The sequence below is a fragment of the Myotis davidii genome, unplaced genomic scaffold (assembly GCF_000327345.1).
Source record: "Myotis davidii unplaced genomic scaffold, ASM32734v1 scaffold964, whole genome shotgun sequence".
NCBI lineage: Eukaryota > Metazoa > Chordata > Mammalia > Chiroptera > Vespertilionidae > Myotis > Myotis davidii.
Window position 1 is genome coordinate 2,594,461 of NW_006298351.1, and position 13,356 is coordinate 2,607,816.

Here is a 13,356-nt window from a genome sequence, read left to right on the forward strand (position 1 = left end):
GTCCGCGCTCTCTTGGCCGGCTTGGGCTGGCTGTCCTGCTCCGAGGGCACTGCCCCCTCCAGCGTGAGGCCGTTCCCTGGGGGCGACAGAAGTGGCTGACCTCGCGTCCGCGTCTCTTCTAGCGGCAGCCTGTAAAGGACGGGGGTGGGGGGAGCTGGTCCCAGGAAGGGGCAGGAGCGGAGTTGGCTGGGGGCGGGGACTCCAGGGTCCTAGCCTCAGAACTCAGTCCTTGGGCAAAGGGCTTTCATTTCTGAGTGTCCGCTTGGTATCAGACGGTGTGCCATTTCCGTCCCACGGCCCTGAGGATGGGTGACATTATCCTTGCTGTAAAGCGGAGGAAACTGAGGCTCAGAGAGAAGAAAGCCCCTGTCCCGACCTCACACTAGTATCCTGACAGCTGGCTGACTCCAGCGCCCCAAGCTAAACTGGAGAAATCTAAGGCTGATGAAAATAGTAAGCAAGCAGGCTACAAACCTGTGGTCCTCATTTTGTAAAAACTGATAAAAGCAAACAGTTTGGAAGGACATAAAAATTTTAAACCTATGGAAGCAAGAAGGTTGGAAGGTGTTGCAGTGGTTCCTCCCGGGAGTGCAATTATGGAGATTCTACTTTCAATATTTCTGTATCTTTGGAGGTTTTTACAATCATATGTCACTTTACTTCTCTAAGGTTTAATTTTAACTGGACTATATTTAGCTATTCTCTTTCCACTTATATTACTTTTATAATCACACTAAATATGCTCCCACTTTATTTCTAATATCTCAATTTTCTGAATACAAAGGTAATGCCTGCTCCTTCTCAAAAACTCAGAAAATTTTTTTAAAAATCAGAAAATTCAGTCAAGCACAAAAAAGAAAATTAAAATCACTATCAGTTCCACTACTGTTCATAGGAAAAATATACAGTCATAGAAAAAAAAACCTGGAAAGATATACACTAAAATATAAGGGGTGGTGGCATTTGGAGTAACTTTTTTCTTTTTGCTTAACCATTTTTTCTAAATTTTCTATGGTGTGTGTGTGTGTGTGTGTGTGTGTGTGTGTGTGTGTGTGTGTGTTTAAAAAGTAAAACAGTGGCCAAAACTGCTGGCTACTCAGTAAAGAAGATCCAAGGTCCCAAGCTTTCACGCTCCTCTGCATGGTAGGAGTCTAAAGCCGGCGTATGGAAGAGCAGGAATTTAACTGGCAAGGCTGACTGGGAGAGCAGGAATTTAACTGGCAAGGCTGACTAGGGATGGTCCTACTTGGTCCAAGTGTGGAAGGAGCCTCAGGTCACTGATGGACCATGGTATGGGGAGACCTGTGACTCCTGGGGTTCTATCCTAGCTTCACTGCAGGTGGACATAGCACCCAGGTTCACTTAGTCTGAATCCTGGCAGGATACATTGATGGCCTGGTATGGCCCTGGCCAGGAACACTCTGGGGATCCCTAACTCATCCCCAGAATGGAAATTGAGGCAGGGTAACCCATACCCCTCCCCAGAGGCACTGTGGTGGGACAGACATGTTGTGGTATTAATGTCTCCTAGGAGAGCAAGCAGGACAACTATTGGTGTGCCTGTTGTTTCCATGGAAAAATTAAACTCATAGAGGGAAACCACATCCCAACCGTCTCCCTTGCTTGGAGAAGTCTGATTAAGGGACCTTGGAGCTTGGGAATGGGGTGGTATGGTATGGTGGTTAAGAACTTGGGCTTTGGAGTCAGGCAGACATGCTAGTCTATAACCTTTGGCCAGTCACATACTGCAGATAACCTCTGCCTGCTTCCTCGCCTGTAAAATGGGGATACCCCAACTACTTCCTAGGGCTATAAGGATAACATGTAAGGATAACACAGAATAATCACAGAGAAGTGAGCAGCTTTCACAAACCCAGATAAGGGAATTTTGGAAAGGGTTCCTGCCTCCCCTCACAGCCCAGCCTCTGCTCGCCCTTTCCAGCCCCCAGCCTACCTGTAATCCAGCCACCACCACCCCTGAAAGACCTGGACCCTGTCCCTGGACCCATGTGCCTTGGGGAATCATAATATCAGAACCAGAAGAGATTTAGGGCTATCTTTCTAGTCCACCAGCTATCTTGCATAGATGTGGAGACTGAAGCCCAGAGAGGAAAGGAAACCTCACAAGTCAGAACAGCATGCCAGAAGCAAAACTGGCCCCTCTCCGGACTCTTCACAATCCAGCATGAAACCCGCACCTCCAAACCTCTGGCTTGGAGTTGATGGCTTGGGAGTTGGGAGAATAGGGTGGGTCATTTCTCCAGGACAGCTGGAGGGGATGAGCCCTCAGGCCAACCACCACTATCCAAAAGGAGTCGGCTGTCCCATGATGAGAATCCTCTCTAGAGTTCATTGACTGCCTCCTGGCTTTGCAACACATCAGCTCATCTCTCTTTGGAAGGTCCTATCATAAGCCCCATTTTACAGATGAGAAAACACAATTGCAGGGACAGGCGGTGACCTCGGACTCTCAAGCCAATGGTGGAGCCAGAAGTCTGGGCTCCCGGCACAGCCCCCAGGTGATAAGGTGAGCACCTGTCCCTAGAAGAGTGTGGGCAGTACCTGGGGTGCTGGGGTGGGGTAGGGCTCAGGGCAGAGGTGTGGCCAGGTGCTGGGCGGGGCGGGTTGGGTACCGTTCTCTGCGGCCCGCTTGAGATTCTCGATCATGGTGTCGTAGTGGATTCGGCACAGCACCTTCTCCTCAACCAGACCAAATTCCTCGCCCGTGGACAGCTGGCGCTTGCACGAGAAGCAGGCGAAGCAGGCCAGATGGTAGGCGTTGCCGCGGGCCCGCCGCACCCAGTCGCTGGCGTAGATCTGCCGGCCACAGCGTGCGCACTTGGTCCCAAATCGGCTGTGGGACACCGGGGGAGGGCGAGGCTCAGACAGGCCACCCTTCCTCCCTCCAAACCCAGTAGCTTCTGGCCTCGGAGCTGTCACTGGCTAACAAATATCCTTACGCCTGCATCCACCACTCTCCCCCCTCCCGTAGACAAGATCTACCTAGAGAGTGAGCTGGTGGGTGTTTTTATTTCCTTCTTGGCGTTTTTCTGAATTTTCCTGATTTTCTACAGTGATCACTTACATTTGCATATAACATCAATCTACTCAATACAAATATATCACGTGTTAGGGAAAATAGAATAATAGTAATAATGAGTAGGCAAATCTTTGAGCACTTACCACGTGCCCGGCAAGATTCTAAGTGTTTTACATTGAGTATCCCCGTTAATCTTCATTTTTCAGATGAGGAAAATGGGGAGCGGGGAGTTAAGTCACTTGCACAGGTCACACAGCACGCAAGGATAGGAGCCCGAGATGAATAAACTGAACCCCAGCAGTAGAGAAGCGCAGTGTCTCAGAAGCATAGATGCGCATGACTGGCTTGATGACTCTGAGAGAACTGTTTAACCCCTCTGAGTTCTCATTTCCCTTGCCCTGAGCTGAACTAGATGACAACAGCAATGCCTGCTACTATCTGTTCAGTGCGCGGCAGTCTATTAAGTAACCAGCTAGTCACAGACACAGAAAGCCAAGATCAAATGCCTTCTTCCCACCTTAAAGCTTTCTTGAGCCTGTCTCTTTCCTTTCTCCCTCCCCCTTTATAGTGCATTTTGGGTACAGCTGCCTCCACCCCAAACTGGGAGCCCTCAGAAAGCAGCAGAGTCTGTTTCGCCCTGTGCCAGAAGTCACCCCAAGGCCTGGTCCCTGAGAACCAGGAAATGCTTGCTCCTTAAGTGGATGTGAGCCTTCTGAACTCTCTGAGCCTCAGTTTTCTCTGGTGCACAGTCCATTTCAGGGACTGGAGCCACCATTCCTCCAGCCGCTCAGGCTTGGTAACCTACTCATACACTCCTCCTTCTCCTTAACCCCACCTCCAACCAACCATGAGACACTGTTGGTTCCTTTCCTAAGTATCTCTGCGACCCATCTCCTCCTCTCCATTGTCCTGTGGCCTCCTAAGTCAGGCTACCACTGTGCTCCCCTCTCTGCCGGTCTTAGCTCTCATCTCCCTTTCCCCAGGTCCACTCCTGACAACCCATCCTCCACAGAGTGGCCACAGTGAAGTTTCCAGCATGCATACCGAATCCTGGCCTGCCCTGCTTAAAACCTTTTGGTGGCTTCAATCTACCCTTGGGATCTAGTTCAAGACCCTTGGAGTTTACAAAGCCCAACAAACCACATCCTGTCAGGCTCATCTCCTCCTCCCTAACCTTCCTCAAGGTCTCCCACCCCAAACCCAAGCATGAGCCGCAGCCGCAATGGAAGGTCATTCCCAGGTCTTCATGGGCCCCCTCAAGTATTTTCCCACCCCGGCCTTTGCGCGGGCTGATCCCTTTTCCCACACTCCCTCACCCTCCAGGAAAAGTGCCACAGCTCCCTCAGCACCACCCTCTCCGCATTGGTCCCACGGGTTTGTAGATGTCTGGTTCTTTGGATCTCCCTCCCCAGGCCTTCCTGGGAGAGGACCAAGAAGATATCTTGTGCCTCTGTGTCCCCAGGGCCAGCACACTTCCATCCGGAGGAGCCTTCAGAAACGCTGTGAGTGTGCAAGAGAACCAGCCCAGCAAATGGGCTCTGGTTACAACATCCCCACCCCAGGAAGCCCAAAGCTACTGTCTCGGACCAGAAACCAGAAACGGTTAGCTCAGATCCCACTGCAAGACTTTGCCTGGTCAAATGCCCCCCAAACAGAGGCGATTCCCTGGCTCGGAAATTCGGCCTCCCCAGGGGACAGCCCAGCACATCCTGGGGCTCTTCCCCATCCCTCGGTAGAGGAGAGAAGAACCCGCTTTGCCCACCCCAGCCTATTCCTGCCACAGGCCGGCCCGGTTCCGCTGACAGTCTGGTAGGGGGCTTGCTGCAGTCCCAGGCCCTGGGGTGCAAAGCCTTCAATGCACACCTTGGCTTCACCGTAACCAAGCGAGGTGGGAGCTCTGGCACCCACTTTGCACTGGTGGAGTCGGAGGTTCAGAGCGGGCGAGTGACTAGCTCAAGACCACAGGAGTAGGGCCGGCGTTGAGGTCCTCTTCAAGGTGCAAAAAGTACCTGGAATCTGCAGAAGCAGCCAGACTGGAGATGAGAAGATCTGGATCCTGGGTGATGAACAGGAAAGGGGCTTGGTCTGACTCCGCCGTGTCCCCACTCCAGGCCCTGGATCCTGGAAACTCTGGCGCGCAGGGCTTGGGGTCCAGGGGGTTCGGGAAGCAGAGAGTGCGTTCCCAGTGAACGGGAAGAGCCAGGGGACTTCGCATCCCCTCTGTGGTCTCCGTGCACCACCGCCGGTGCTCCACGCGGGTGTAGCATCCCGGGTCCTAGCGCTTGGCTGTGCGGGATTCCTCGTCCTCTGCCAGGGGCGCGGGTCCCAGACACGCCGCACACCCCTGATCCTCCCACTCCACGAATCCGAAACGCCCGCGCGGTTCTGCGCCTACAGTGCTGCTCACAGTGTACCCATCCCCTTTATTCCAGGTGGGTGCCGCGGATGGCCCCTTAGCAATTTCCTCAACGCCCCCCACACGTGTCACCCCAAATGCCAGGAGCTGTCCCCAGCCCTGGGATCTTCCCGCGCTCTCTGCGGCTCGACCCAGTCAACGAAATCATCCTCGAGTTGGATCCTTGGATGGAGGTGAGGATGGGATCATTACGCAGTTTGGGGTGCGTTGCAGGCCGCTCCGGAAGCGCGTCCTCCATCGGGGCAGGGATCAGCGGCACAAAGAAGGGGAACGAGGACCTAGAGGACCTACGGATCGAGGCTCTGACAAATTGACAGACTCCTTCCCAGGCGGGCTGTGAGGCCTGAGCCACCGGATTCCGGAAGCAGCGAAATTGGCGGCGGAGAAAACGAAACTTCAAGAAAAGGATGTTTGGGAGCTGCGAACGCAGCGCCAACGGGATTAGGGGGCGCGGCTACCGCCCCCCGCCCCTCCGCCCCAGCCCCAGCGCACCCCTCTCTGTGTTGCTCCGTGCGCCTCCGGGCAAAGGCGCAAAGGACAGAGGCGCCCTGGGGGTGGAGAGTCGCGGGAAAGATGCAGCGTATCTGAACTGCTGAGAAGAGTCAGAGTGGGCATCACGCATCTCCTGGCCCTCTCTCCTCCGACAGCTGGTAGCCGTGGTTGTGCGGAGGGAGCTGTGCTCCCTGGACTGAGTGAAGCTCACTCTCCGGCCTACTTCCCCTGGATGCTCAGCAGGCGCTCAGAAATTATTAGCTGGATGAATGAGCCTCAACGAAAGAGCCCATCGGAGTTTCACTAGGACCCGGTCCCCATAATGAAGCCACCCGTTTTCTGCAGGAGGAAACCAACGCTCAGAGTGGGAAGGCCAATGTTAATTCCGAAGCTGGTGAGCCAGGGTGCCGAAACTCAAACCAGAGTTCACTTATTTTACGTTAAGGATGCTTCCTCGATGGCCTTAGATTCTACAAGGCAAACAAGGGAGATTGTAGGAGGAGCCCTGCCTATCCCCTCTGCTCCTTTTCTTCTAGGCAAACTCTTAGAAGAAGCCAGAGAAAAACAGAACCAGCAATTAAGAGGTTAAAACACTCCGCACCCCGGAGGTCCCGGCCTGAGGCACCTCCCCCACCAAACTTCTCTGCTCCCTCAACATCTGTCCCCCAACAGCTGGGCTGCTCTCTGCGAGGGTGGGGGGTCGCTTCCCAGCTCTGAGCCTCCCAGGCACCCTAGCCCTGAAGGAGGAGTCAGGGTACCCCAGTCGGAGCTTGGGTTCTAGGCAGAACTCAGGCGAAGGCTGGAGTCTTGCCCTAAGTCAACTGGGCCAGGGGACAGGAACTTCAGGGGGAAGCCTCAGTGGCCCAGAGTTCACTTATTTTACGTTAAGGATGCCCAGGGCACTCTCTGAAGTTTGCCCACATACTCCCGGAGCACACTTAACTCTTTACTCCCCACTCCCATGGTCAGGAGGCAAGAGGGCCAGGGACCATGGGGACTGGATCCTGGCAAAGTCGATCCATTCGGGGCCTCTGAAGGAGGCCACTCCTGCCCCAGTGCTCCCAGAGCCCACCCAGGGAGTCTCACATCACAGCACCCAGCAGGCGCTCCCTGTGTGAAGGCAAATGAACTGGACAAGGACTCTTAGGGTCAGCAGAGAAGGGTCTTTGCTATTCCACAGGCCCCACCTCCTCGTAGAGAGAGGCTGCTGACATATCTGACCAATAGAAGAAGCGAAGTGCATTGAATGTTTAGACACAGGGATGGTGGAGTCAGGCAGCCCTGGGTCTTCTCAAGGGTCTGCCACTTACTAACTGTGACTTCACCTTGAAGGGCCTCAGTTTACCCTCCTATAAAGTGAGGAATACGGAAGTATCATAATCACAGGGTGGACCTGAGGATCCAATGGGATAACGCATGTAAAGAGTTAGCACAGTTCCTGGCTTCGTGATGAGCTCCATACCTTCCAACGATGACCAGTGTCCCCACCCATGCCCAGCCCCTTTTCCACTCTCTGTCTCACTGTGTGACCCTGGGTTCTTCACCTGCCACTCTCTCAGGATATCTGTCTCGCCAACTATGCAACGGGCATGATGCTTCAGGAGGCTGAGGGAGCCAGGAGAGCACTGTAGATCAGCCCATGACCCATGTGAGGGGCAGCAGCTACAGGTAGGTGGGTCGGAGGAAGCTGCCTGGGCTTGTGGTTGATACGAATGCCCCAGAGAGGAACACTGTTTTTTCCCTTTACTTCTTCAAAGAGAATGGAAGGAAACAAATGGTCTTAACAATAACAACAAAAATTTGAAGAAATTAAAAGCAATATCATATTTCTCTGGTGGTAACTTTTTTCTGCTAGGACTCAGGGAGGGTGGGGAGCTGGGAATCTGCTAGAACCCCCAAAGGCTGCTGAGGTCCCTATTAAAGAAGGAGTTGGAGCCGAAACTGGTTTGGCTCAGTGGATAGAGCGTTGGCCTGCGGACTGAACGGTCCCAGGTTCGATTCCGGTACCTGGGTTGCGGGCACATCCCCAGTAGGAGATGTGCAGGAGGCAGCCGATCATCGACTTTTCTAACTCTCTATCCCTCTCCCTTCCTCTCTGTAAAAAATCAATAAAATATATTTTAAAAAAAAGAAGAAGAAGGAGTTGGAGAAGCTGGGACAGAGAGGTCCAGCAACCTGTTATCAAGGGCAAACAGCCAGTGGGAAACCAACCCCTCCCAACAATGCAAATGAGCCAGGGACAGCACTAGACCTCCAACCTCCCTCCACCACTCCCCACCTCCCTCTGCAGCTTCTTTTGGTGACTTCGGAGTGCCCTTCTAACTTCTAACTTCCGGTTCTGCTTAAGGAGACTGAAGGAGGGTCTACAAGGAGGGGCGAGATGGGGGATGGAACCTAGAAGACCCGTCAGTGGGGGATAAGACCCCAGTGTTCTCTCCCCCTCCATTCCGATGAGGATATTGACCTCTCTAGGGCAGAGTGCTCCAGTCCACCTTGGGCTTCAGGAAACAGAGGGCTAGAGAATCACAGAGCATGGTCTCTTCCTGAGCCCCAGCTCTTGAGAGGAGCTCTCTGTCTCCCATGCCATCATTCATGCTCCCTGCAGAAAGACCTCCCTTGCAGCAGCCACCCAGCGTCTGGGCTGCTGCTCAGAGCAGGCAATAGTCCCCTCCTGGCACACTGCCGCTTTTCCTTTCCCTTTTTGTGGGTTTCATTATTTTTCTTACAGGTGGGGCTGCCAGGGAAGGGTTATGCCTGCAGGGAGACCTGGCTGGGGGAGGAATGATCAGAAGAGCCACAATTCTCCCCTCCTCCCAGGGAATGTGAGCTTTTATTCACTCCTTTTTCTTAACCAAAATCTGTTTTAGTTTCTCTTTGGGGACTCTTGTCACTGGAAAAGGATTATCGCTCAGAACCTTCAGCCCAGAAATGGCCCAGCCCCATCCCTCCAGGCAGGCCTTGCTCCTCAAACTGCCTGAGGAAACATTAGGGGATTGTGCCCAGCATCCAGCCAGCCAGAGAGGCAATGGTAATCATCAAGACACCTACAGCACTTGCCATCTACGGAGCCTCTACTGAGCCTTCCTCCTTTTACTCCCTCTTTGGCAGCTTTCAGAGACAGCCCTGGAAGTAGGACACTGAGGGCAGAGAGATGCAGTGATTTCTCCAAGGTCACACAGTGATTCCATGTTGTCCTGATGGAGCTCAGTCTCTGGTTCACCCCCAAATAGCTGCACATTTCATACTCTAAGTCACCGAAGTAGGAAGGGGGATTCCAGAGCCAGTGGAGGCTCTGAATGGTGCGGTCAGGATCTAAGTTTTGACCTGCCCTAGAAGGTCTAGTAAGCATAGCATTGGAGGAGGCTTGGTCCAGCCTGGGCATGAGCTGGAGCTGGAGAAGCAACAAGGAAATGTGGGCAGGTGGCTCATAGGGCTGCCAGGTCTGTTATCATCAGGAGAGCCAGGGTTAGGGTCCAGTCCTGCCTTGCTCTACAGGAGCAGGCTGAGATATCATCCTGTTGGATTTCCCAAGCTGGAGCTCTGTCCCTGGCTAGCTGATGAGCCCAAGGAGCCCCCGCGCCCCCCCCCCACATACCCTCCTCCCGTCCAAATGGCAGCTGAACTGGAGTTAGGCCTAGAACAAGGAGGTATCTAGACAAGGACTCTAACATCCATTTCCTGCCTTGGCCAGCCAATAGCAGATGGGATAGTGCAGGGAAACATCATACTCTGGTTGCATACCACACAATAACCCTGCTCTGCCATACACATACACAGCAGTCCACACCCACAAATCCACATTCATATCTCTTGAGTCCTCAGTGCCTGGGTGAAGGTCTTAAGCAGAAATGCCCCCCTCAGAGGAGGAGGGGGTAGGGTGAGGAATCACAGATTTCTGAAGCCTCACACCCTCACCTCCCGATCCCTGTCCATATGTAACCTTGACCTGACCTTCTTGTGCACTGGCATTCACACATAGACACTCACACATAGACACACACTCTTACACGTGAACCAAAAGACAAATGCATGTCATAAAGGAACACATATGCTGTCCACACATCCCTGACCTTGCTTAATGACACATCCCCTCAGTGCCACGACACAGATCCAAACAAGACACACACACACACACACACACACACACACACACATACAGTTTTGCAAGCTGACCCCTAGGCCACCTTGTAAGACCCCACACACCTGCACACCCTGGCTGTACACCCTTTCACACCCATACTCAAAAAAAGAGTCCAGTTCTTGAGCCATGCTTCCAATGGTTTTTCCAGAGTATCCCAGTCCAAAATGCTGCAAACTTCCCCCTAGATTCAAGGTCCTCTCTTTCCAAGGCCCAGAAGACTCAAAGTGGGGGTGAGGGGGGTTGCATTGACTTCCACCACATTCCCTGACTCCCAAGAAGACTGAAATCATGGCCTCTCCTGAAGGGAGGTCACTGGAGGTGGTAGCGGGGTTTATAGGAGGGTAGTTTACTCTCCTTCCTGAGAAAGCCCCTGGGAACAGACATCCCCTCCCTGAAACTAATCACACTCCACCCTCTTAGGACTCTATAGGCCCTGTGGTCCAGCATGAGGCCAGGTTCATGCTTCCCTGGGAGATCCTGCAGGTGGCCGCTGAGCCCTGACCTCGCAGTGAACTTGACCCCATGGCAGGGTCAGGCAGGAGCTTCTAGGTTTGGAGCGAGGCACGCGAGCCAGCAGCCAGGACGGAAGGCCGAGCGCCGCTGGAGTCGCCAGTCCGCCGGACTCAGCATGCCTCCAGGAGAGCGCACCCCGGGGTAATGCTGCTGGGCTACAGCGCCCTACACTCCCCCTTCCTGTCCTGGCAGCCCAAAGTCGGCCTAGATCCGGGACTGGCTGAAACGATGACGAAGCTGGGACTGGAACAGCTGCCTGGGACCCAGTCAGGACCCCAGACATTAGAGCGACGCCAGGGTCTAAGTTGCGGCGGAACTGGAGACCGAGGTTGGGTCTTAGGAAGAGGTGCTTGAATATGGGTTCGATCTGAGACCGGAACCCAGCGCGGAGCCAGGGTCAGAGACAGGCAAGCCTGGAGCCCAGCTCAGGGTCCCGCTCTGGGAGCGACGCTGGCGTAGCTGGAGTCGGAGTAGGGTTGGAACCCAGGCCAGAGCGCACTGGAGAGGCAGCCAGATCAAGGCTAGGATCCGAGCGGGTTGGGGCCAGAGCCGGGACATCAGAACTCAACCGATGCGCTGGAGATGGGAACGGGAGCCTGAGATTCAGGCAGGACCGGAGACAGAGCCAGACACGCGACGGAAACCGAGTGGGCCGCAGGAACAGGAGGCGATCTCGGGCCAGACCGGTGCTGGCACCCGCGCGAAGCCTGGTGTTCCCAGTTCGTGGCGCTGAGAGCCGGTTGTGTTTGCGCGGCGCCCCAGGAGTGCACTCCGGGCTCAGGGGCTCCGGAGCCAGACACCACGCGCCGCATAGAAGGCTTCCCTGTGCGCCTGGCCTGCCTGCGGCGACACTGCCGGCCCAGCGGCCACAGCCTACCTGAAGTAGTCCATCTTACAGAAGATCTCCTTGTTCTTGATGTAGCAGCTGTTCTGCTGTCGCAGCGACGTGCGGCACACGGAGCACTCGAGGCACCGCACGTGCCAGATGAGGTTGTTGACCTGGGGAGGGGGTAGAGTGGGAGCGGCTCAGCGCGGGCCTCTTTGCAAGCCAGCCCCCAGCTACCCTGCAGACAGAGACGCTGGGGCTCTGATGGTGCCCGTAACCGCCCCCACTTTCCTTCTGTAACCCGGAGGCTCAGGGAGGTAGAAACAGACTCTTCCCGTGTTTCAGACGGGACCCCGGGGGCGCAGAGAGACCCGAAGGCCAGCTCAAAGCCCCAGGGTCCGGCAGCGGCTGGGCCAGTACTCGTGATCAAGCGCAGCTTCTGGACTGCACCCCACACCCCGCCGCACACCCGCAACACCCCGCCCTGGTTTCACCTTGAGCAGATACCGGTCCAGGATCTCCAGGCCGCAGCTGGAGCAGATATTCTTGCCGGCGGACGGCACGGAAGAGGCAGCAGAGGGCGGTGAGCAGACCGACGGCGTGCTGGGTGTACAGGGGGAGGCCCGACCCTCGTCCTTGTCCAGAGCGCCTGCCAGGGCGTTGGCGTCCGACTGAGCCTGCGGCGGGGAGAGAGGGAGAGCCGATCGCTGAGTCCGGGCCCAGCGCTGCAGTTGCTTCCAGGACACACCTGGGCCCCCAGTGCACCAGTCGACAACGAAATTCCCCTCCAGACGCCGGGCCCCGGGCTAGAGAACTGGGATGGAGGAGCCTATTGGAGAGGAAGGGACGGGTTCGGCTATTCACACGCGTGTCCTGGGGGTCGGGAGCAGTCAGAGCCCATATTCTCGGTCGGGAAACTGAGGCTCAGAGAGGGGGCGGGGCGCCCTCAGGGATTCCCCCCGGCGCAAGAGCAGCGGTTTGCGGCCGGAAAGCCGGGCCAGGTCTCGAGGGCCGGACCGCGGACCGAAGGCAGGGCCGAGCTCACTCACCATGGCAGGCGGCGCGGTCCCTTCCAGGCAGCGGGCGGTCGCTTTGCAGCCGGACCCGGGCTGGGCCATCACCTGGGGGAGGGGGAGAGGGAACGCAGGCGGTGGCGGCTGCCGAGCTGGCTCCGCTCCGCCTAAACCCGGCGCCTCCCCGCGCCTGTTATATAAACCAGCGCGGAACAATGAGTCCTAACTTTGTAGTGGGCATTTAAAGCCCTTCCCCACAAAAGCGGTGTCTCTCTAATGAAGCAATTTGAATTTGGATTGGATTTTTTCCCTCTCGCTCCCCCTCTCCCTGCACTTAACCCGTGGCTCTTGAAGTAATCGCTTAGTTCCCTTGCAATCCAAGCCTCCGAGGGGGAAAAAAACCACGCGCACATACACAAACTACCTGCAATTAGAAATTGTCGTGAATGCCCAAGATAAGAGGTAGCCAGAGTGTCAATTCCAACTGTCAATCAGTGAGATCCATCAGGCCGCCCAAAGAATTGCAAATTTGATTTTTTAATGGTAGTAATTAAAAATCGAATTTTTTCTCCCTCTACCCACCCCCCCCCCTTCCCCGCTCCCTTCTCCTCCTCTCGACACGAAATGCAAAAAGGAGAAAAGAGAGAAAGAAAATAAAAAGGAGATTGGAGGGGAGTGTTCGAGGAAAATAAAACGCGGAGCGCGGGAGCATCAGCCCACCGGTCCCGCGCGCCGCTCAACTGACGCGGCGATATTGACACGGATTCAGGTGCCCTTCGAGGGCCACTCGGGAGGAAACCCGGAGCAAAATGGGGACAAGATCGGGGCGAAACGGAACCAAAAAGAGAACACAGAGGCGTCCGAGAGCAGGAAAAGACGCCCTCCGGCCCCTCGGCGCGCCCGAGATGGCCCCGC

General features: G+C 55.2%; 1 protein-coding gene across 2 annotated transcripts in view; it reads right to left on the reverse strand.

Annotated features, from left to right (window-relative positions):
* Window positions 1-12,984, reverse strand: part of LHX6 (LIM homeobox 6) — a 24,590-nt gene extending 11,606 nt beyond the window's left edge. Inside the window, exons 1-5 of one of the 2 annotated variants that reach the window (XM_006774009.2) lie at window positions 12,478-12,984; window positions 11,923-12,105; window positions 11,480-11,601; window positions 2,634-2,854; window positions 1-76 (exon numbers count right to left, since the gene is read on the reverse strand). The exon at window positions 1-76 is cut by the window's left edge and continues 5 nt beyond it. In XM_006774009.2, coding sequence (XP_006774072.1) covers window positions 1-76; window positions 2,634-2,854; window positions 11,480-11,601; window positions 11,923-12,105; window positions 12,478-12,546 — 671 coding nt within the window. In that variant the 5' untranslated portion in view covers window positions 12,547-12,984. The remainder of the gene's footprint in view (window positions 77-2,633; window positions 2,855-11,479; window positions 11,602-11,922; window positions 12,106-12,477) is intronic. The other variant, XM_006774008.2, reaches the window with a different exon arrangement.
* Between the last annotated feature and the right edge of the window lie 372 nt (window positions 12,985-13,356).